Here is a 25,293-nt window from a genome sequence, read left to right as displayed (position 1 = left end):
CAGACATCTACAGATGCTGAAAGATGCCCTCGTACAAATGGGATATGGCGCTCGGCTCATCGATCGACAGTTCCAACGCGCCACAGAAAGAAAACGCACCGACCTCCTCAGAAGACAAACACGGGGCACAACTGACAGAGTACCCTTTGTTGCCCAGGATTTCCCCGGAGCGGAGAAACTACGACATCTTCTTCGCAGCCTTCAACACGTCATCGATGAAGTTGAACATCTTGCCAAGGTCATTGTCACACCCCCACTACTTGCCTTCAAACAACCGTGTAACCTCAAACAAACCATTGTTTGCAGCAACTACCCAGCCTCCAGAACAGCGACCACAACACCACAGAACCCTGCCATGGCAATCTCTGCAAGACGTGCCAGATCATCGACATGGATACCACTATTACACGTGAGAACACCACCCACCAGGTACGCGGTACATACTCGTGCGACTCGGTCAACGTTGTCTACCTCATACACTGCAGGAAAGGATGTCCCGAAGCGTGGTGTATTGGCGAGACCATGCAGACGTTGCGACATTGAATGAACGGACATCACGCAACAATCGGCAGGCAGGAATGTTCCCTTCCAGTCGGGGAACACATCAGCAGTCAAGGTCATCCAGCCTCTGATCTTCGGGTAAGCGTTCTCCAAGGCGGCCTTCAGGAAGCGTGACAACGCAGAATCGGTGAGCAGAAACTTATAGCCAAGTTCCGCACACATGAGTACAGCCTCAACAGGGACCTTGGATTCATGTTGCATTACATTCACCCCCCCACCATCTGGCCTGGGCTTGCAAAATCCTATCAACTGTCCTGGCTTGAGACAATTCACACCTCTTTAACCTGCTCCATCTGGACTTGTAAAGACTTAATTACCTGCAAAGAATCACATTCAAAGTATCATCTTGCATTTTTGACTTTGTCTGTATATATGTTTCTGGAACCTACCTCTTCATTCACCTGAGGATGGAGCAGTGCTCCGAAAGCTAGTGATTCGAAACAAACCTGTTGGACTTGAACCTGGTGTTGTAAGACTTCTTAAAGTGTACCAGTGGCGACTGGCAAAGGAAGTCGGGTGTTCCCCTTTCCTCTGCCTACACTTGTTCAGGCAGACCACAGGATCCCCTTTATTACACCCAACAGTGGTTAATATTGCCTCTTTCATTTCATCTAGAGTTCCCCCTCCCACATTTTGAGGGGCTGGTAGGGCTGATTGTACCGACTGGCTAAGGCACATAACTATTAAGTTAACTTCTGTCAGTTGGATGTACCTTTAAGAAATGGGTGTTCATCAAATAGCTGCAGTGATGTCAGTGTGTGGGTGCAGCTGGGCTGTCTTTCTGTCTTCCTCTTTCGTTTTGAGCTGAAAAGCTGCTATGTGGCTCTGTTTTTGGTTTTGTTTTGGATTTGGAGAGCTGTATTCAAAGTAAGCATATCTTTAAGATGATCTTTCTCTCTACAAACTAATGAATGTCTTCAGCTCATTGATGATTTTAAAGTAATACCTGTTTCTGTAGAGAATTTAAACCTGCTGTCTTTGTTTAAAAGGGGTTCAACTTATGGATGCTGCTAGGAAAGGTATTAATGGTTACCTATAGAGTACCGTATCTGTGGGGTTACGTGGGTTGGTAGTTGATAAGATGTTTACTGTGTGTTTATAACATGTTAACTGAGTTCATAGTATAAACATTGTTTTGTTTTAAAAATACTTAAGGTCTCTGTTACATAAAACCTGGAGAGTGGACGCTTGTGCTTCCCATAACCAAAATCTATTAAAAGTCGTGGGTCAGGTGAACTCCATGATATACTTTGGAGTTTTATGAAGCCTGGCCCATAATAAATTGGGGGCTTGTCTATCTTTCATGATTGGGTTGGCTTAGTGAACTTAAAGAGGGGTGAGCATATTTGTGTTTGCTTTTCAGGTGTGGTATTCCAGTTTAAGTAGGGAGTGTGTTGTGGACAATGGCTCTTTCAGAGGCTCGGAGGTTTTTGGGGGTGGAGAAGGTCATACACAGTACATTATGAACAGAGACTAAAAAAACGCTTTTAGATTTGGCAAAGACATTGCAGTTAACGTTACCTGACAATATACGAAAAGACAAGGTACTTACGGCGTAGCTGAGCATTTAAAATTGCCGGAGATGCAGTCTGACGCATTAGAACTGGCAAAAATTCAGTTACAGGTTATACAACTGGAACATGAGAAAGAATTAAAGCAGCTTGAATATGCAATGAGGGACAAAGTAAAAGAGGGAGAAAGAGACAGAGAGAAAAATGGAAAAGAGAGAGGAAAGAGAAAGCGATAGAGAGGAAAGGGAAAAAGAGAGAGAGTTTGAATTCGGAAAATGGCTATGAAACATGCCAGTCAGTTAAAATTGGCGGATGTAAAGGGAAACGTACAGTCTGAGAAGAGTAATGAGGATAATAAGCCACAGCGTCATAGTCGATGGCTTGTTGGGGATCTATTTAAATATGTCAACGCATTGCCAAGGTTTGATGAGAAGGAGGTAGAAGCCTTTTTCATTTCATTTGACAAGGTTGCTAAACAAATAAAATGATCATAGGACATGGGGTATTACTGATTCAAACAAAGTTGGTAGGTAGAGCTAGTGAACTGTTTGCATTACCATCAGAGGAGCTATCTGAGACATATGAGGAGGTGAAAAAATCCATCTTAGGTGCATATGAACTAGTGCCTGAAGCCTACCGACAAAAGTTTAGAAATTAAGGAAAGAATTTGGTCAAACATACATGGAGTTTTAAAGGATTAAACAGAGTACTTTTGATAGGTGGATAAGGGCTTTGAAAATAGACCAAATGTATGAAGCTCTCAGGGAAATTATATTTTTGGAGGAGTTTGTAAATTAAATTCCTAATGTGGGGAGATCTCATGTGGAAGAGCAGAGGGTTAAAACTGCAAGGTTAGCAGCAGAAATGGAAGATGATTATGAATTAGTTCATCAATCAAAGCTTGGTTTCCGACATCAGTTTCAACCTTGAGGGATAGAAACTGGGGAAAAGAGAAATATTCCTGTGGTAGAGGTGAAGGTGATCTGATGGAAGATAACAAGGAGAGTGTACCTCAGTTTAAAAAAGAAATCTATGAGGGTGGAAGAGAAATTAAATGTTTCAAATGTTTTCACTGTAATAAACTAGGCCATGTAAAGTCACAGGGTTGGTGGTTGAAGAAAAGCACTGGGAAGTCTGATGTGGTAAAACGGGATAAGACAGTGGAGTTTGTTAAAGTGATAAAGGAAAGCCCAAGTGAAGCGAAGGAGGTGCAAAAGATTGTACAGCCTGATCAAGAGGTGATTGATAAGAAGGTGCCAGATCTCTTTGAAGAATTTGCTTGTGTGGGTAAAGTTTACTCATGTGCATCAGGAGGAGCAGGTAAAGAAGTCACAATTTGAAGAGATACGGGAGCTAGTCAATTTTTGATGGTAAGAGATGAGGAGTTATGTAGTTTGGGAAGAATGTTGCCAGAAAAGGTGGTAATATGTGGAATTCAGGGTGAGAAGAGTAGTGTTCCATTATATAAGGTAAGGTTGGAAAGAATAGTGAAGAGTGGTGAAGTGGTAGTAGGAGTAACAGCTGAACTATCTTGTCCAGGAATACAGTCTATCTTAGGTAATAAAATAGCTGGATCACTGGTGGGAGTGATGCCTACTGTGGTTGATAAGCCAGTGGAAAACGTTGTAGGACGAATATCCTGGGATGTTTCCGGATTGTGCAGTAACAAGGTCACAAAGTCACAGGTTAAGACAAAAGGAGAAATCAGAGAGTGAAGATAAAGTCGAAGTGCAATTATTAGAAACGATTTTTGATCAGATGGTTGGAAAAGAACAGGTAGAGGATGAGGCGGATATTGTTGGTTCAGGAAAATTGGCGGAGTTACAACAGAAAGATATAGAAATAAAACTGATGTATCAGTAAGCATAAATGGAAGAGGAATCTGAGTGTGTACCAGAGTGTTATTACTGTAAAAATGATGTCTTGATGAGGAAATGGAGACCTTTACATATGCAGTGGATGAAAAGTGGGCAGAAGCTCATCAAGTGGTATTGCCGGTAGGGTATAAAAAGGAGGTGTTGTGAGTAGCACATGAGGTATCATTGGTAGTAAGGAAAACTAAAGATGTCGTTAAATTTTGTCGACCATGTCGCACATGTCAAGTGATAGGGAAACCTCAAGCAGTGATAAAACCAGCGCCCTTAATACTCATTCCAGCATTTGAGGAACCTTTTACAAGAGTCTTAATTGATTGCGTTGGACCGCTTCCTAAAACAAAAATGCGAATCAATATCTTTTGACTATAATGGATGTTTGTCTACTAGGTTTCCAGAGGCCATTCCAGTACGTAATATTACAGCTAAAAAGATTGTGGAGGAGTTACTTAAAATTCTTTACTCGATATGGACTACCCACAGAAATACAATCGGATCAAGGATCACATTTTACCTCAAGGTTATTCAAAGAAGTTATCGATAGCTTAGGAATAAAACAATTTAAATCAACTGCGTACCATCCAGAATCGCAGGGAGTGTTAGAAAGGTGGCATCAGACATTAAAGACAATGTTGAGGGTTTATTGTCACGATTATCCAGAGGATTGGGATAAAGGACTTCCATTCATACTGTTTGCAATTAGGGATGCACCTAATGAGTCAACCAAATTCAGTCCTTTTGAACTAATTTTTGGTCATGAGGTAAGAGGCCCATTTAAATTGATTAAGGAAAAATTGGTGAGTGAGCAGTCGGAATTTACATTATTGGATTACATGTCAAATTTTAGTGAATGATTAAATAGAGCAAGGGAATTGGCTAGACAACATTTAAAGGTTGCACAAAATGTGATGGAACGGGTAGCGCACAAGAAATCAAAAGTTCGTAGTTTTGCCAGTGGAGATAAAGTTTCAGTATTGTTCGCAGTGGTTGGTGAACCTTTAAATGCAAGGATTTGTGTACATTATCAAGTTGAAAGGAAATTAAGTGAGGTGAGTTATGTGGTAAGAACGCCAGATAGAAAGAAAACTCACCGAGTGTGTCATGTGAATATGCTTAACATGTACTTTGAAAGGGAAGGAGAGCAAAAGGAGAAGGTTTAAATGATTCCAACTCAAAGTGAAGAACCAAATCCAGATGACTTTGAATTTGACATTCCTCAAATTAAATTGGAAAACGAGGATGTTCTTAAAAATTGGGATCAATTGTTGAGTTACCTTCCAGAGGAAAAACAAACTGACCTGAAAGAGTTATTGATATCACATGGGCAAGTTTGTGGAGATAAGTTGGGAAGTACTAAAATGGCTATACATGATGTAGATGTGGGAAATGCTGTTCCAATTAAACAACATCCATGTAGACTTAACGCTTTAAAATTTGCACAGATTGACAAAGAAATTGAGAGTATGCTTAAAAATGGCACAATTGAAGTGGGTAGCAACCCAATGGAGCTCTCCCGTAGTGATGGTACTGAAACCAGATGGTTCACAATGGTTGTGTGTGGACTAAAGAAAGGTTAATGCAGTTACAAGAACCGACTCTTGTCCTATCCCACACTTGGAGGATTGCATTGAGAAAGTGGGACAATCAGCTTTTATTTCCAAACTGGATTTACTTAAAGGTTACTGGCAGGTATCTTTATCCGAAAAGGCGAAGGAGGTTTCAGCTTTTGTGAGTCCAGATGGTATATACCAATTCAAAGTTATGTCATTTGGCATGACAAATGCCCCAGCCATATTTCAATGGTTAACTAACAAAGCCATTTCAGGATTACCCAATTGTGTGGTATATATCGACGATCTGGTAATTTTTAGCCAGACATGGAAACAACATTTGAAGCATCTGATGGGGTTATTCGATCGACTTCAGGTGGCAGGTTTGGTGATAAACCTAGCCAAAAGTGAATTTGGAAAAGCTCAAGTCACTTTCCTTGGCCATACAATCGGACAGCGTTGAATGGTTCCGCGGGATGTGAAAACAAACGTTATCGGGGAGTTTCCAATACCCTCGACACAAAGAGAAATAATGCGAGTTCGTGGTGTGAGTGGATTTTACCGGAAAGTTGTGCCAGATTTTAGCAGTGTGGTTGGTCCACTGACGGACTTGCTAATATTGCGTAGTAAATTTAAGTGGACAACGGAGTGTCAACAGGCACTTGACGGCCTGAAGGCTGTGTTAACCACTGCTCCTGTGTTAGCCATCTCAAATTACACAAAACCATTTAAAGTGGCTGTTGGTGCGAGTGGTGTGTGCGCATGTGCAGTGCTTCTACAGGACAACAAAGAAGGGCTAGAGCGGCCTATTGGTTATTTTTCTAAGAAATTAAATACACAACAGAAGAAGTATTCAATGATTGAGAAGGAGACTTTGAGCTTAGTGCTGGCTTTCCAACATTTTCACATTTATGTGACCAGCAATTCGTCTCACACCGTTATATATACTGATCATAATCCATTGACGTTTTTGGAGCGATTCCGGAATGACAATGCCAGACTGTTTCGATGGAGCTTATTTTTACTGCCATTTCATTTAAAAATAATACATGTGGTAGGACGAGAAAACTTGATAGCCAATGCTTTGTGACGAATGTGATGAAGAGAAGCAGGTTCGGTGGAAGAAGAAGAACTGAAATGGACTATGTTATTAGACCTGTTTGCGTGTTTTGTTTTGTGAAACGAAAAAGTATTTTACTGTCAGTATTTCTTAAAGGGAAGTGAAAAGGTGAAAAATGAAACCATCTTGAAGTTGATGATTTATTTTGTTTTCTGGGAGGCAGGTGTCAGGTGGATGTACCTTTAAGAAATGGGTGTTTGTCAAATAGCTGCAATGATGTCAGTGTGTGGGTGGAGCTGGGCTGCCTTTCTGTCTTCCACTTACGTTTTGAGCTGTGGCTCTGTTTTTAGTTTGGTTTTCAAATTTGGAGAGCTGTATTCAAAGCAAGCAGATGTGTAAAATGATCTTTCTCTCTACAAGCTAAAGAATGTCTTCAGCTTATTGATGATTTCAAAGTAATACCTGTTTCTGTAGGGAATTTAAACCTGCTGCCTTTGTTTAAAACGGTTTAACTTATGGATGCTGCTAGGAAAAGTATTAATGGTTACCTATCGTGTACTGTGTCTGTGGGGTTACGTGGGTTGGTAGTTGTTAAGATGTTTACTGTGTGTTTATAAAATGTCAACTGGGTTCATAGAATAAACATTATTTTGTTTTTAAAATACTTAAGGCCTCTGTTACATAACACCTGGAGAGTGGACCCTTGTACTCCCTGTCATGTGAGAGTACCTTTAAGAAATGGGTGTTTATAAATGGGTGTGTATATAAATATCTGTAGTGAGAGTACCTTTAAGAAACAGGTGTTTATTGCTGCAGTGATGTCAGAGAGTGGATGGGGCCTGGCTGTCTGTCAGCTTTATCCTTTTGCTTTCGGCTTTTTGCTTCAGGGTGGGTTTGGTTTCGTTTTAGTTTTGGAGAAGCTGAAATCACAGCAGGATGTGTATGAATCTCTGCAAGCTTATGGATGTTCATTTGGTGTTTTCAAAGTGGTAACTGCTCTCAATAGTGAATTTAAACCTGGGGCGTCATTCTCCGACCCCCCGCCGGGTCGGAGAATCGCCGGGGGCTGGCGTGAATCCCGCCCCCGCCGGTTGCCGAAGTCTCCGGCACCGGATATTCGGTGGGGGCGGGAATCGGGCCGCGCTGGTTGGCGGGCCCCCCCGCTGGATTCTCCGGCCCGGATGGGCCGAAGTCCCGCCGATAAATTGCCTGTCCGCCGGCGTGGATTAAACCACCTTTTGAACGGCGGGACAAGGCGGCGTGGGTGGGCTCCGGGGTCCTGGGGGGGGCGCGGGGCGATCTGGCCCTGGGGGGTGCCCCCACGGTGGCCTGGCCCACGATCGGGGCCCACAGATCCACGGGCGGGCCTGTGCCATGGGGGCACTCTTTCCCTTCCGCCTCCGCCACGGTCTCCACCATGGCGGAGGCGGAAGAGACTCCCTCCACTGCACATGCGTGGGAAACTGTCAGCGGCCGCTGACGCTCCCGCGCATGTGCCGCCCGGAGATGTCATTTCCGCGCCAGCTGGCGGGGCAACAAAGGCCATTTCCGCCAGCTGGCGGGGCGGAAATTCCTCCGGCGCCGGCCTAGCCCCTCAATGTTGGGGCTCGGCCCCCAAAGATGCGGCATTCCGCACCTTTGGGGCGGCGCGATGCCCGTCTGATTGGCGCCATTTTGGGCGCCAGTCGGCGGACATCGCGCCGTTTCTGGAGAATTTCGCCCAAGATCTTTGTGTTCAAAAGGGTTTTTTGTATTCCGGATGTTGTTTGGGAATTTATTAAGGGTTATCTGTCGAGTACTGTATTCTTTGGGGATTTATTTGTGTTGATAGTTGTTTATTGTGGGTTTATAAAGTGTTAACTGGTTTCATAAATAAACATTGTTTTAATTTAAAAGTACTGTAGATTTATGTTTGCATCACACCTGTAGAGTGGGCCTGTGTGTTCCCCATAACCACAACCTATTAAAAGTCATGGGTTAGGTGAACTCCATGATACACTTTGGAGTTTTCTAAACCCTGGCCCATAACACTTCCTCTCTCTCATCTAAACCATACATGATCCTTTGCCGCCGAATGTCTTCGAAGAAGCAATGTGGGTCAGCAGTGGGCTCAAATGTCATAATTTTGTTGCATGCATCGTTCAGTTGGGTCACTGTGAACGGGGTAGTGTAGGTGATAGCAGGACCCAAGGCGTTCCCTATCCTTTCCGTAGTAATCGGATTCATTGGTACATGGGCGGTCTCAAAAATTACTGGGGTCTGGGTGGTGCAGTCGGGGTGACTCGTGCAGCCGGTGTAACTGGTGCATTTATTTCTGGGGGTGTCAGTGGTTGCTCTCGTCTCTCGGTTCGTACCACATACCTTTTCGTATTCTTCAGTAACTCTGCCCAATCTGCCATCTCTCCTTTTCTCCCTCTGCTGTCCCAAAGTTACCACATAAATCCTTCCTGAACCGAGAGTAATGATATGAGTTTTTTCATTTCTCGCTGGCATTTGGTGTGGTCAGCATTAACCTGTCTCTGCTCCTTGGTGAATTGATGGAGCGCTTTTAATGCAACCTGTAAATTGACACATATCACTTCTAATTGAGTGGCCTTATATTCAGCCTCCTCTCATATCAAGACACACGTTGGGTGTCTTGATAGGCTTTACCGCATTGGGTTTCAAAACTGCTTAAATGGGCGAGACAGGTTGGTGTGTTTAAGGTCAGCGATTTCCTTGTCCTTATCGGCTACTACCCGGGCAAGTTTAACCTGGTACTTCTCCTTAAAGTTTTGGGCTTGTGCCTCTTTAACCGTCTTTGCCTCCTCCTGCCTGTCCTCTTTTAATTTCTCTATCACCTCCTGTGATTTCTTTCATTCCACTGTTTCCTCCGCTCGCTTTCCACGGACGGTCGTCAGGACTTCCTCAGTTCCTAATAATTGTGTCAAGCAGCACACTACGGCCATTGGCTTGTTCTACTTCTGCGCTCATATCCCATGCACTTTGCTTAAATCTTCCCACCAAGTTTGACCTATCGCTGCGGGCCCTGTCTCGGTGCTTGAACAGAAATCTAACCACATAGGCTAGCCTTTCTCTTTAAAATACTTCCGAAGGGCCTCTTCCCATATTGGGCACTTCTCTGTTACTGTCTTTTGAGCTGCCACATCTTTTCCTGTTTGCTGAGCTGCCATATCTCTTTGGAACAAGGGGGTAGAGAGACATTTGAAAAGCGGGTACGATTTGTGGCTGGTTTCTGGCTCCAATCTGTCGTCTTTTAAAATTTTTCCTACTCCAAGACTGTGAAGAAAACAACTTTACAACTCTGTTTCGAAATAAATAACTTTGGCTTTATTGACCAAAGTCTGCATGCAGATGGCTACAGGTTAGAGAGAGAGAGAGCTGTTAAGGTAAACCTGCTCATTCTTTCTCAAGCTCGCAAAGACATGGAGAAAATGTTCAATATTTATACACAAGCTGTATCATTTTACATAAACAGACCTTGTTCAAAAATGTCAATCCAGTCATAACTTCTGATCAAACATGTTGTCATGGAAAAGACCCTGACTCGGCTTATTTGCAGTAGTTTGTTTTTAGAGGAAATAAGACGTGGTCCTATTTTGTTTTTCACCTCTGCCCTCATGATGCCTTGACGCAGATGGACCTAGGTCATGAGGAAGTTGTGTTATTAGGACATTCCTAGATCGTGGCTTTGTTATCAGGTTTTAATAAGGTCAGGCACAATCTTCCCTCTTCTGGCCTTGTATGATAAGATTATGTGGATTCTTAGCTTTGTCTAGTTTGTCAGGGTCTGATCTTGGCACTAGCTGACATAGCTTTCTCACACTTGGTTACATAAGTTGGCTATTTTTCCCATCATGCTATTGCTGAGTTTGTACACTTTCACATTCCCTCCTGTTGTCCCATCAGGACAACCACTCAATTTGTTCAAATAGGGATATTCAGGAGACGGGTGTAAATACATTGACACAAGCATCCAAGCAATCCTATTGCTAATGGTAATAACAGCAATAATATGAAGGCCTTAAAGATCCAATCGAACAATCTGTGTCCCAGCCAACCTAACCAACCTGGTGGGTTATAATTGTGAAATTCTTGGCCAATTTCTTGAAGTTGATCTTCTTATATGGTCAGCTAGGTTGGTAATATTTTCAGAGGCATCTGGGATATGAGTACAGCATTCCTGACCTATAATGGCACACATTCCTCCCTGCGAGGCTAACAGATAATCCAGAGCCATTCGATTTTGTAATGCCACAGTCCGGACAGCCACCTGCTCAGCCGAGACCTCGGCTAGTGCCCGTCCGGTTGCCCTGGATTCTGCTGCTGTTATGTTCGACAGTTGTTCCAATGCCGAGGCCATAAGGATCAGTTCGTTTGCTGCCTTGCCTGTTCCGTATTGTGGAAAGGCGATCATAAAGAACTCCTCGGTTTTACTAATGGTCCTCCTGATTCGTGAGGAGTGTTGTTTAAGGGAGCGTAGGTGGTGCATGCAGGGTACGACATATCCTAGATAACAGGACCCTGTCCAATTTCTGGGAAGCCAGGAATATGCTTTAGTGCCACATATGAAATAGGTCCCGTTATAGGCCGTAAAATTCTCAGCCATTGTCATCCAGGGTACCTGGGAATTATGCGTTCATGAGCTATTTGATGTTTTATTCCACACCCTGGACCAATCAAGAACAAACATACCCTTGTTGGAGATGTTTGGTATCGGTCCCTGCCATTCAGTTGTAAGATTACACCTACTCTGCCCCATTGATGGTCCTTCTCCTGATTTACTAAAACATAGGGATCCTTGCGCAGTGCTCGATGGGATGGTAAGGGCAGGGGGATTTGAAACATGGGGATATCCAGGTTGATACCAGGCTGAAAATCTAGTCATCCCATAGCCAGCCGATTTCCAAATTTTCATATCTCCACCGAACCCCTGTGTTCGGTTTTGACACAGTATCCACTCAACTGTTTCTGCTAAGTGGAATGGGAGTGATTGGAGAGGTAGCCCCTCCTTGGAATGGATGGGGATACGGGTACAAACCCAACAGTTACTTACATTCAATCTGTCAGCATAAATATATGACATATATAGAAAGCTATTAGCACGCAGCTCTTGGTCAGTTTGTTCGCCTACTGTCGAATGGCCATTAAGACCAATTAGTCCAAATAGTCCAAATGTGATAATGAAGATCCTCATTCTGCGTCCTCGTTGGGGCTGGAACCAATCTTCTTACAATCCGATAGGTGTACCCAACTCGAACGTCCTTCGAGTTTAACGGCAGTCGGTGTAGTCAGCAATACTTGAAAAGGGCCGCTCCAGCGTTGCCCTAACTTCTCTCTGTCCCAATTCTTTATCAGCACGTAGTCTCCTGGTTTGACTACTGGATATCGAGGGATCTTTGTTCCGGCTGCTGCTGGGAGATGGGCCTGTTTTACCTGCGAGTGGAGAAACTTTAAAGAAAATGTTAATTGCTTCAAATAACTCAGCATTTTATCTCCCATAACGTGGAGGCCTACTCCTTCTAGGGGTTCTTCATGGGCATCCCAGGGAGTCCTCATTGGCCGACCGTAGACTATCTCTGCAGCTGACAGTCCGGACCGCGAATGTGGAGTAACCCTCATGTGAAACAGTGCCAACCTTTAGCCAATTTAATCCAGTTTCTTCGGTCAATTTAGATAATTTTTCTTTTAAGGTCCCATTTGCTCTCTCTACAATTCCTGCTGCCTTTGGATGATACGCGCAGTGCAGCTGTTGTTTAATTTTGAGTGCTTCGCATAATTCAGAATTGATTCGAGCCACAAAATGTGTTCCATTGTCTAAGCTCAGCATTCTGGGAATCCCAAATCGGGGAATAATTTCTGTCAATAGTAATTTTACCACCGTATGTGCAGTACAGTTGGTGGTGGGGAAGGCTTCAATCCATTTACTAAATACATCAATGATCACTAAACAATATTTATAGCATTGTACTTTAGGTAATTCAATAAAATCAAGCTGTATACAGGCAAAAGGACCATCTGGCAAGGGGGTTGTTCCGGGAGGGCATTTAATGTCTTTACCCTTATTATTTTTCATGCAAATAAGACATCGATCCAGCCGCATTTGTGCTGCTGTATTCAGATCTGGGTGCCACCAAGTTTTCAAAAGTAGCTGTACCATTCCCTCCTTGCCAAGATGTGTACAAGAATGCAAATAATCAATAAGTATCGGCAATAACGAATCTGGAACACAAACTTGACCTACTGGGGTAAGCCAGAGGTTTTGTGACAACGAGTGCGAACACCCCATTGATTTCCATAGTGTGCGCTCAGAATCAGAGGCGTCCCTCTGTAACCTTTGAATTTCAGCTAACTCTGGCATGCCCTTTTTTGCTAGAATAGGTAGCTGATTTAAAGCCTGTGTACCCCCTGCGGGAACAATCATAGGGGCTGATGCAGACGCTGCCTTAGCGGCTGAATCAGCACGGGCATTTCCTAATTGCACAGGAGTGTCCCCGGAAGTGTGGGCAGCACATTTAATGATAGCCAATTGACGAGGAAGTTGAATAGCAACGAGGAGATTTTTAACCCAAAGAGCATTTAGAATGGGAGAGCCTGCAGAGGTAAGGAATCCACGTTGCTGCCAGAGGTGGCCAAAATCGTGGGTGACACCAAAAGCGTACCTAGAGTCTGTGTACACATTCACACTTTGGTCTTTGGCCAGAACACAAGCTCTAGTAAGGGCGAATAGCTCAGCTTTCTGCGCTGAGACTGGAATCTGGAAAGCAGCTGCTTCCAGAATGTCAGTGTCTGTAACAATGGCATACCCCGATTGCGGGACACCCATTTGGGAAATAGAAGAACTGCCATCAACATAAAAAGTGAGATCAGGATTATCAAGAGGGTGGTCAGTTAAATCGGGACGAGGTGCGGTAAGGAAGCGATTCCTAAGCAAACAATCATGTGGTGGATCAACAAGTACATCGGGGGATGTTCGAGGAATGCTGCGGGATTTAAAGTGGAACAGTAATGGAAAGACAGATATGGGTTCTGTAATAGTGAGACCTCATATCGGCTCAAGCGGGCCTGTGTCAGATGCTGGGTCTGCTGAGATGTAAGGAGAGCCACAACAGAGTGTGAGGTATACACATGCACAGGCTGATGAAGGGTTAGATTAGAGGCTGCCTGAGCTAACACATGTACAGCAGTGAGAATTTGAGTGCAGGGGGGCAAACCACAAGCTACTGGATCCAATTTAGTAGAATAATAGGCAACCGGATGGCGTTGGTCACCATGTTCCTGTGTCAAGACACCCGTGGCACATAGGTCAAGGACATTAACATACAACTGGAAGGGCCTGTCATAAAGAGGTCGTCCTAGAGCCGGGCGGAAGCCAGCGCGTTCTTGAGAGTAACAAAAGATTGCTGTGCTAAATCGGGTAGTTCAAACTTAAGGGGTGAATTCTGGGAGGAATAAGGAGTAAGCTCCTTAGTATGAGCAGTAACATTCGGAATCCATTGTCTGCAAAAGTTCACTAAACCTAAAAAGGCTCTCATCTGCTTTGGCGAGGTAGGAAGTGCGGTTTGCAAAATGGGAGTAATACGATCCTGCGTAAGGGAACGTTCAGTAGCGCTTATCAGAACGCCCAGAAATTTAACCTGCCTCTGTCCTTTGTGTACTTTATTAGGTGGTATTACATATCCCCAGGAATGGAGACGGGTGAGCAGATAAATGGAGTCGCGTTCGTTAGAAGCAAAGTCAGGGCTAGCAAGGAGTAAGTCATCGACATACTGTATAATAGTAGATCCCCCCGGGGGTGTCAAAGTAGCTAATTGGGAGTGCAGTGCCTGTGAGAAGATTGTCGGTGAATGAATGAAACCTGGCGGTAGCCTAGTCCAAGTGTACTGGTGCCCTTTCAATGTGAAGGCAAACAAATACTGGGATTCAGCGGCAAGGGGTATCGCAAAAAAGGCGTGTTGTAAGTCCACAAGGGTAAAGACAGCTGCCTCAGGCGGGATATTACTGAGGATTGTAGCCGGGTTAGGGACCAGGGGATGCAAGGGTTCAACGATTTGATTGATACGGTGGAGGTCCTGGACCAAACACCATTCAGACGGCCGCCCAACCTTAGGAACCGGAAGAATAGGGGTGTTACAGGGCGATTGGAACGGAACCAAAATTCCCTGTTGAAGGAAGGACTGTATCATGCTGGAGATCCCTTCCTCAGCGTCAGGGCGAATAGCGTACTGAGAAATGGAGGGCAGGGGCACATCGGACTTAACCTTAATGAAAATTGGAGGCACATTAGTAAGACCAACTTCGTGTTTGGATGCAGCCCATAAGTCTGCAGGAATCTCTGGGGATGGGGAACGGTTGGTCCGATGGTGGTTCAATGTACCATCAACACAAAAGGGCTGTGAAAAATACTGTAACGTGCCTTCAGGGAAGGTCTGTCGTCCAGTATAAAAAGCATCACATTTTCCTTGGAGGGTAGCAACCAGATAGCCCAGTGACCTGGCACTGTAGCCTGCATTGACAGTGAGGGTAACGTGAGGTGCCACTAGTCCAGATTGTTTCCAGAATACGAGGGGCACTTCAACAAGAAATGCAGAGCCCTCTTTTCCCTCAGCATGAGCGATGAAAGTAACCGCCACCGTGGACCCGAGGGAGTCCCGGTAGATGGTCTCCAAATCGGGCGAGCACCCTGTGTGGTCATAGCAAAGGGTCACGTGTGGATGAGGAACATGCAAGGGAGGTGAAAAATTGGAGGGATCAAAATCAACGGACCACCATTGGGGAGTGAAAAAAAAGGGTAAATTTCGAGGCTGGACTTGTGGAGCCGTGGAGATCGTGACGCCGTCGTCAAGGCAAACAATCTCAATTTGTAAGGGACATAACAGATCACGGCCAGCAAGATTAACACCGAGGGTACGCGTGACAGTGAAGGAAATACAACATTGACGGTCATTAAATTGAACCAGAAGGGGTTTCGTGAGTTGGTATGTAGCCCTCTCACCCATAAAACCAGAAAGTTCCACATATTCGTCTGAGAGAGGAAAACAATACTGTTTAACTAACGTCAAATTCAACGTAGAAGCAGTTGCCCCTGTATCAATGAGGAAGGGGACGGGAATACCCTCAATGTGAATTGTAGCTGTGGGTTCCTCAGAGTGGTCGCCAGAGAGAACCGGGAAATTGCAGCGGGCCAGTCAATAGGGGTGGGAGTCAGTGAAGGGAGCATACCGCCGTGGAGGGGGTGCCCTGTCTCTGCGTGATGCAAGGCAATCCCTAGCGTAGTGACCCGTCCGTCTGCAATTAAAGCAAGTGACACTGTCTCGGGTTGGAGGACAAGGCCGGGGAGGGCCTTGGTGACGTTCATAAGGTGGGGGGTTCCTGTGAGGGGGTCGCTGGACAAACTCCGACTTTATTTTGGGTGTAGGAGGGTCCCTTCCGAAAGCTTCTCTGTCACGGCCATTGCTCCAGTAATAAGAGATAGTACGTCGCATGTGGGATTTGGAGCTATCAGACCAATCCATATTATTAGTGTTAATACTGGTCGCTATGCGGTCAGGCATGACCTGCATAAGCAGCGCATTGAACTGGGGAGATTTCAAGCCCGCATTAAAAGTCTCATCACCGGAATAAAGAGTGTAAATTCCACAAAAGCGGTCAAAAAATTCAGGACCCTCGTCCTTAGGAGTTGGCGTACAATCAAGAATTTTGGAGATATCTACAGGTTTACGGAGAGCACGCTTAAGTGCTGGGAACATTAAAGCGAGTTGAGCCTCATCTGATGGATTGTTGGTTTTAAATGCATCCCATGTGGTTCCATGATCCCCTATTTTCATTTCCATTTCTCACCTAAATCTGGGGGAAGGGATGAAAAAATAAGGGAATACTGATCCCTAGGGGTAGCACCATACACGGTCGCAGTTCTCCTCAGATATTCAGTAAAGCCCTCTGGGTCCGTTTTATGTGACGGACAGTGAGCCATGATCAAACAGAGCTCCTGAGGTTTAAAAGCCTGCCATGTCTCAATAAATTGGTCGTCGTCATCAGTCGCTCGAGGGTTAACGAGACGTCGGATTGGAAAATTTGCAGGGGGAGGTGGTGGTGGAAAAGGCTCCTCTACCGGTGCTGTACTGATAGTTAATTCTTGGAAAGCCTGATTAACAGAGGTAACGGGCTGATCGAGGAAGGTGGTTAGTGCTTTTGAGCGAGTGCGTGTCGCAATGGGAGTAATAGGAGCAGGGAGATTATCGACAGCAAGATTGTTACAAGGGGGAGGGTGAGAACGGGGCTGCCGCACCGTGGAGCTGGGAAGAGGTGGCCATGGGGGCATCGTGGGATTTAATTCCTCCTCCTCCTCCTCTGTATCAATCAAATAGGGAAACAACGGCATGCCAGAGGTAGTGGGAGGATCCTCCTGATTTTTAATCTGATGGGATATTCCGACCTGCTTAACACCCAATGCAGCATTATCCCCCCCTTGATTCTTAGGATCTTTCCTGTCCCATAGTTCACATTCGAATTTCAACGTTTCCCAGTCTTTGGTTTCTCCGTCTTTATAATCAGCAATCCCTCTCCTACGTGCATTGTCCCTCCAACTCATTAACAAGGACAGTTTGTGTCGTCTGTCTGGTTCTTTTTGCCATTTGGTAATTAATTTCTTCCATTTGGCTCCGGCATTCCGAGACCAAATGGCTGTCTCTGCCACGGTGAAGTTTTCTAAATTCCAGGTACCACCTAGTGGCCAAATTTCAGATCCGAATTTCTTATTTAAAGCTGAAGACAAGAGGCGTAAATTGCGTTCCTTATCAGGGAACATGGTGCACATAAAAAGCAAGGGAGAATTGTCCTCCGTTTTGTCCAGGCTCTGGCCCATGACTTTTAAGGAGTGGAAAAAAAATTAAAAGAGAGAGAGAAGAGAAAGAAAATGGGGAAAAACTGCCTTGTAAATTTAAAAGTCAAAAATCCAAATCTGGTCCCTGACCTAGCCAAGCCTGTGTATCCCTGTCCTGGGAAAAAAAACAAGAGCAGGTGGTCCCTGACCTTAGGCTTTGAACGACAACCGGGTCCCAGACCCTAAGAACATTACTCACAGTCAAATTTAGATTCGAACACCGTCACCTGTCAGCGTTATCCGTCAGGGACGAGGGGTCACGCACCGATCCGGGAGAGAGAGAGAGAGACCAAGGTTAAAGCTTACCTTGTTGCGCCGTCCGTCTCCGCTCTCCGGGTTCGTGCTCGATCACTTGTTCGGTCCCCCACGGAAGCCACACAGGGTATTGGTGAGGGCTCGCAGCGCCACTGTCGTCTTTTAAAATTTTTCCTACTCCAAGACTGTGAAGAAAACAACTTTACAACTCTGTTTCGAAATAAATAACTTTGTCCTTATTGACCAAAGTCTGCATGCAGATGGCTACAGGTTAGAGAGAGAGAGAGCTGTTAAGGTAAACCTGCTCATTCTTTCTCAAGCTCGCAAAGACATGGAGAAAACGTTCAATATTTATACACAAGCTGTATCATTTTACAAAAACAGACCTTGTTCAAAAATGTCAATACAGTCATAACTTCTGATCAAACATGTTGTCATGGAAAAGACCCTGACTCGGCTTATTTGCAGTAGTTTGTTTTTAGAGGAAATAAGACGTGGTCCTATTTTGTTTTTCACCTCTGCCCTCATGATGCCTTGACGCAGATGGACCTAGGTCATGAGGAAGTTGTGTTATTAGGACATTCCTAGATCGTGGCTTTGTTATCAGGTTTTAATAAGGTCAGGCACTATCTTCCCTCTTCTGGCCTTGTATGATACAATTATGTGGATTCTTAGCTTTGTCTAGTTTGTCAGGGTCTGATCTTGGCACTAGCTGACATAGCTTTCTCAAACTTGGTTACATAAGTTGGCTATTTTTCCCATCATGCTATTGCTGAGTTTGTACACTTTCACAAATCCTTCTGAATTTGAGTGCAAATTTGCAGAGTTTACCTTATCCTCCCTGTTAGGTACGCATGCAGTTAATACACCCTTCCGAAATTTTGTGATTCGTCTAAAACAGAGTTCAAACCTGTAGTTTTTGATTTTTAAATAATTCTCAAAAATAGAGACCTTACACTCCCTTTGATTTACTTAAAAACCTGTCCGTCACGTGGGGCATTTGCCTTCTTAATTCGGGCTCAGGCTAAGTCTCCAGGAATATCGGTCTTGTGGGATCATTCGGAGCAACAGTTGTTACTTCGAGTCGAATCCCACCAGAGTCGCCAGATTTGTCGCACCTTCGAAACCACAGTGTGTCTTTAACCCGTATATGATGGGCAAATGTCAACAAGTTGCTTAGTACAATAATACTTTATCTCACACACACAAAGTTAATGTTAATCAATCACACACACATACAAGTTGAACTCTAAGCTAACCCACTAGAAAGACCTCAACTTAACTTCCAGGTAACTGGCAAGTGTAGAGCAGATATGGCCTTATCTGGAATCCTGTTGTCCGGCAGTGCTTGATGTCTGTTGCTGGTCATCTGTGTCCTCGGCTCTGGTCCCTCTGTGGATGGCGTGGATGGTCTTCTTCTTGGCTGGTGAAGGGGTCACCATTGTTATCGTCAGTCGAATGCTGCAGTCGAGAGAGCGAGTTGTGGGTTGCGCAGCACCTTTTATCCCTTGAAAGTTTTATTCGCTTTTGGGCAGTCTCAAGTGGATGACTAATCGATTGATCATGGCTTGATCACCCTGATCGATCCAAACCAATTGAGGGTTGCCACTTTGATGGCTGGGCGGGCCCTGGTCGGCCATGGGCTGCAGCTTTTAGATATTTGCAAGCTGTGTTCTGTCCTTGGCCAATTTTCCCATCGATTTCTGCGGGTGGTCATTTTAGATGGCCACAACACTGAACTGGGAGAGACAGTGGAATTCGGTGAGGCAGCTCAGAAACTACTAAATGAGTTGAACAAGATATTTCAGTCAGTGAAACAATATTTTCTTATATAAATTTCGAGTACCCAATTCATTTTTCCAATTCAGGGGCAATTTAGCGTGGCCAATCCACCTACCCTGCACATCTTTGAGGTGTGGGGGCGAAACCCAAGCAAACATGTTGAGAATGTGCAAACTCCACACGGACAGTGACCCAGAGACGGGATCGAACCTGGACCTCGGCACCGTGAGGCAGCAGCACTAACCACTGCGCCACCGTGCTGCCCAGTGAAACAATGTTGAGTGAAATTTAATGAAAACAGTGCAAAGTGTTACAGGTAGGAAGGAAATCTAGGTAAATCCTCAGTCAATGGTGTAAAAAATGATAAGGATAAAAATAAAAGAGAGCTTGGAGCTTTATTGGACGCAACTAATGGACATTAACTAATGAAGAGCTACAATCAACAAAACCAACAAGATTTTGAACTCAAGTTCTACTGATTTGAAGATCAGATTCTGACAATTTCTGGAGCACATTCCAAATCACACCAAGAATATTGTTTGTTTTCAGTTCACCTCCAAACAAATGAGGAATTGAAATTACTTCAATTCGAGCTCGAGAGTGGGAAGCGAATACTTCAAGCGGTGACACAATCATAAAACAGAAATGTTTCACTTGCATTTCCTTCAATTTGGTCTACTGTATACGCTGCTCCCAATGTGGTCTCCTGTACATTGGAGAGACTAAACACAGACTGGCTGATGGCTTTGTGGAACACCTTCACTCAGCCCGCAAGCCGGACCCTGATTTTCCTATGGTGACCCATTTCAACTCATCACCTTGCTCTCGTGATCACATGACTGTCCTTGGCCTGCTGCAATGTTCCAGTGAAGCACAATGCAAACGGGAGGAGCAGCATTCATTCTCCGATCATGCACTTTGTAACCTTTTGGACTCAACACTGAGTTCAACAACTTCAGACCATCAACTCTCTCCTCCATCTTGCCCTAATTTTTCAATCATTTTCTTCCACTAACACCACCCCCCACTCCCCCACAGGGCCATCTGTGATTTGTTCTTCAGTTTTGTTTTCAGAGTGTTGTGAATTCTGCTATGAACACATTCTGCTGTCTCCCCTTTATTCCAGCATTTTATGTTTCTATTTCATGTTATATTTGGGTAGAAACTCACTTGTGTTCACATTCAGAGCTCTCTTGTCAAAGAGTTGTATGGAACAATCTGACTGTATTCCTTAAACCGATTTTTCACAGGTTTGCGTTGGTATTTATTACTTGTCATTATATTTATTTTCAAAACAACATACAATTAAAAAAGTTCTTTTTAATGCGGTAATCCATTTTGTAAACTCCACGTAAGTTTAAAGCAGTGTGAACTTGCATCTACAGAGTTATTTATCCCAAAATAAGTCACAGGAAATAAAATTCTTGAAACATAATCATTGTTGTAATGTAGGAAATGTGGCAGCCAATTTGTACCCAGCAACTCCACACAAACAACAAGATCAGACATCCTGATTTTGGTGATGTTGGCAGAGTATAAATATTGGCCCGAAGATGAGGTAGAACCCATCGTTCTTCTCCGCACTAGTGCCATAGAATCTTGTACATACACCTGCAAGATCAGACAGGACTCCATTTCTCAGCTTACCTGAAGTGTGATACAGACAGTGCAGCACCAGCCTCAGTTATGTGCTTGAACTCATGACACCCTGACACAGAGGTGAGAATAGTACCATCCCTGAGCCAAGGCTGATACTGTCAGTACGTATCAATTCTGAGCACAGATTTCAGGTAGAATTCAGTACATTGCTATGAATGATCAAGTGCCTCAATTCCAGTTGTTTTTGGTTATTTGATAGATCTAATAATCACAGCAAATGGATACATTATTGCATTTCTCAACTTCTCCCTGAATTTAGTCTGGGCCAGCGCATAAACACACGTGTTTGTACAGGAGCTCAGCAGTTGGAACATATCTCCGGTGTAGTCTGCGATAAATAAGGGATCTGAATATTGATCTGGATCATAAAGTCTGTTTGTAATTCTGGAAATGAGGAAAAATACAACATAAGGCATCCACAGCACGATGAAAGTACCAGAAATGGAGAAGAGTAAAATGATGGATTTCCTTCGGCTCTGCATCTCTGGATCATCGCTGTTCTTGCTGTTGCGTTGACCTTGCAGTGCTCTGCGGGTTCGATTAGCCATCACAATGTGACTAACAGTCAGAGCGTTGAGAAATATAATCAGAAAGTACGGCAACAAGGGGTTGAAAACTGTGTCAAGCCAGTCGTAAGTGACCCATCCTGGCAAAGTAAAGTAAGTTGGTTTGAAATGAGCTCCCCACTCCACATTGTTAATTATAGAGATAGGTTCAAAAGCAAAATACAGGGGGATGTTTTTGAAGCAGGACACAGCACACACGGTCACTATTACCACAGCTGCAGTTTTCTCCCTGCAATACTTCTCTCTCAGTTCTTGACAACAGATGAGGACAAAGCGATCGACAGTGAAAGCCACTGTTAACCAGACAGAGCAGTCAATAACCATATAGTTTATAACCTCATTAATTCTCATTCGAGGAGTGTTGCGCAGAGGTGAAAATGGTAAGTAGTAACCAAGTATATAATAGATTATCACATTGAAAATAATGACCATTAGGTCCATTATTGTCATACCCACCAGGTAAAGAGTGATCCCTTTGGATAGACCACAGCCTCCTCGGGACAGGACCACAATTGTCAGGAAATTAACTACAAAGGAAAGAGAAAAACACCAAATTAATAATAACAGCACAGAATCAGGTTGTTTGGCTGAAGTGTTCTGTGTCTCTATGAATGTTTCACATTCGCATCCTCCCAACCAACTTCCTCTCATCATTTCAAGATGTCTCTCTAATCCTTTCTTCCTCATGATCTTTTACAGCTTCTCCCTGACTGACAGAACTCTCAACATCTGTCTGGGTGTCTGAAAACACCTGTTCCCGCTCAACATGGACCTTTCCCACATCTCACATCTCAAATTCTTCGTTTACTGAATAACTGAATATACTGTAGAAAGTGCTGTCTATTGAATGAAGACCTCAAACTGGATTCAACATGAAGAGAGGAAGTCTCGGCTTTTACACATTGAGAAATACATCAAGAAAAGAGTTCAAGACTGACTGAAAAAACAAAAACCACCGGCTTCAGCTTCTTACCGGGAACTCCAAAGATTGCAAGAAAATGGTAATAAATGAAAGCTGCCTGTTCAATTGTTGCTAATTCCATTTCAGAAAGAGGATACGACACTAAACAGTGACAACAGACCTGGAGCCACAGAGTTTCTTCCTTAATGACAGCCCTTTATATAAAACAACTAAACCCCCCCCCTGTGAATCAATCAGCTTTCAGAGGGAGCGGAATTAGTTCCTGGTCTTTGAACAAACAAGTGTAATTGATTTTAACAGTTTCGGACAATACAATATTTCTGAGCACACGAGGGTTTAACCCAACCTGGTAGAGGTTCATTGTTTGCAATAACTCCTCCTATCTTAACACACATAAGGTTTTAGTGACTTAACCATATGGCAAGGAAGAACACTTCAAATGATGAATACAGAACGTTTATTAACCATTAAAAAGTTAACAAGGGGGCAGCTCGGTGTTGCAGTGGATAGCACTGTTGCCTCACAGCGCCGAGGTCCCATGTTCGATCCCGGCTCTGGGTCACTGTCCATGTGGAGTTTGCACATTCTCCCCGTGTTTGCGTGTGTTTTACCCCACAACACAAGATGTGCAGGGTAGCTGGATTAGCCACGCTAAATTGCCCCTTAATTGGAAAATGAATTGTGTACTCTAAATTTATAAAAAGAAATGATAACAAGTCAGATAAGAAGCAAAGTGTCAATTAGCATCCATTAGCTGTCATCAACAGGAAGAGGAGGAAGCTTAACTTTAACATTTGACCAGACATTTCATCATCCTTCTCAGGTTAGGTTATAAAGGAAAAACTTTAAAAAACATCAAACACAGCTCTCAGCACCTCTCCATAAACATGATTCTCTTCTCTTCTGTCTTCTTCTCTGCCAATGTCCATCCTTACCCCAAATGGTTTCTTGGGGCCATTTCTTTCTATTTTAAAGTATTGCAATTGTAGGAATTGTTGGGAAAAATAGCTGATTGTTCTATAACTTGTCAATAATAAAATAAGAATTAGCCCCTTTGTTTTTAGTTAATTATGCATATCGATTGGGATTCTCCGTTCCTGCCACTGATTGGACGGAGAACGGACAGCCGACCCAATCCCATTCTTCACTTCCTCCCGCCGGCTGTAGAATGCTACCTACTCCACATTGGTGGGAACATACTGTTGACTTCTATATTTTGATATGAACCACAAGCTGTTTCTTATATTGGATTGGATTGGATTTGTTTATTGTCACGTGTACCGAGGTACAGTGAAAAGTATTTTTCTGCGAGCAGCTCAACAGATCATTAAGTACATGGGAAGAAAAGGGAAGAAAAGAAAATACATAATCGGGCTATACAAGATATACAATGTGATGCGCGATCAATTACACTCAAGACAAAGTGATTTCATAACTGAAGGCTTTAATCGACTCGAACTTGTTCCCCAGCAGCTTCGGTACAGAAAGTGAAGGCTGCTGGGACGGCACCGTTTCTTATACTCCGCCTGTCAGGGCGGAGCTACGTATCAACAGCCAATAGTAAACTCCTGGGTTTAACCAATGGTCATCAGCCTCTTAGGTACCACAATACCTGGTACTACCACATTCACCCCCTGTTAAAAAAGAGTCCGGCGGGGGTGGTGGCCAGAATTAACAGTCACCTCTAACATGGTATGATCAGGTATGGAGGTACCCTGCTGTCGAGAATATTTACAAAGTGTTCGTTCACGGTTAAAGTCACAGTGAAGCAATCAGTTGATCGGGTGGCCTGGTCGTCCTTCTGGAGCGTCTGGGCTTCGGTGGTGATTCTGGTGGGGGTCGAGGTGGTTGCAACTCCGGGAGCGTGGTTTCAGCCTCCCTGGCAGCTTCGTCACACCTAGGCGGCGCTGTTGGGGCAAACGGTTGACACGGGGGGGGGGCACCTGTAGGGGGCTTCGGTGGGTGGGCGGGTCTAGGCAGGAGCGGCGGGAGTACTGACCCTCCAGTGAGGTGCTGTGGGGGTGGGGGTGGGGTGGGGGTAATGGTTCGGGTGCGCGTGGGGTTCCGGCGGGCGCCAGGTCCCGAAGGGAGACTGTATCTTGCCGGCCATCAGGGAATGCCACGTAGGCGTATTGGGGGTTAGCGTCCAGCAGGTGGACCCTCTCGACCAACGGGTCCGACTTGTACGCCCGCATGTGCCTCCGAAGCAGGATGGGTCCAGGTGTTGCTAGCCAGGTTGGGAGCGAGGTCCCGGAGGAGGACTTCCTGGGGAAAACAAGGAGACATTCATGAGGTGTCTGATTTGTGGTTGTACAGAGCAGCGACCGGATGGCGTGGAGGGCCACCGGGAGGACTTCTTGCCAGCGGGAGACTGGGAGATTCCTGGACCGTAGGGCCAGTAGAACAGTCTTCCAGACCGTTCCGTTCTCCCTCTCCACCTGTCCGTTTCCCCCGGGGTTGTAACTGGTTGTCCTGCTCGAGGCGATGCCCTTGCTGAGCAGGAATTGACGCAGTTCGTCGCTCATAAAGGAGGACCCCCTATCGCTGTGTATGTACGCGGGGAAACTGAACAGTGTAAAGATACCCTGGAGGGCCTTGATGACGGTGGTTGTGGTCATGTCTGGGCAGGGAATGGAGAATGGGAACCGGGAGTACTTGACAGTCACGTTCA

General features: G+C 44.6%; 1 protein-coding gene across 1 annotated transcript in view; it reads left to right on the top strand.

Moving 5' to 3' along the window:
* Positions 1 to 23,566, top strand: part of iyd (iodotyrosine deiodinase) — a 173,828-nt gene extending 150,262 nt beyond the window's left edge. Inside the window, exon 5 of the mRNA XM_072504657.1 lies at positions 22,400 to 23,566. Within this exon, the coding sequence (XP_072360758.1) occupies positions 22,400 to 22,414 (15 nt within the window). The 3' untranslated portion in view covers positions 22,415 to 23,566. The remainder of the gene's footprint in view (positions 1 to 22,399) is intronic.
* The last annotated feature ends 1,727 nt before the right edge of the window (positions 23,567 to 25,293 follow it).

Source organism: Scyliorhinus torazame, chromosome 1 (assembly GCF_047496885.1).
Source record: "Scyliorhinus torazame isolate Kashiwa2021f chromosome 1, sScyTor2.1, whole genome shotgun sequence".
NCBI lineage: Eukaryota > Metazoa > Chordata > Chondrichthyes > Carcharhiniformes > Scyliorhinidae > Scyliorhinus > Scyliorhinus torazame.
Note: the sequence above shows the minus strand (reverse complement) of the source record. Positions and strands in the feature narration are given on the sequence as shown.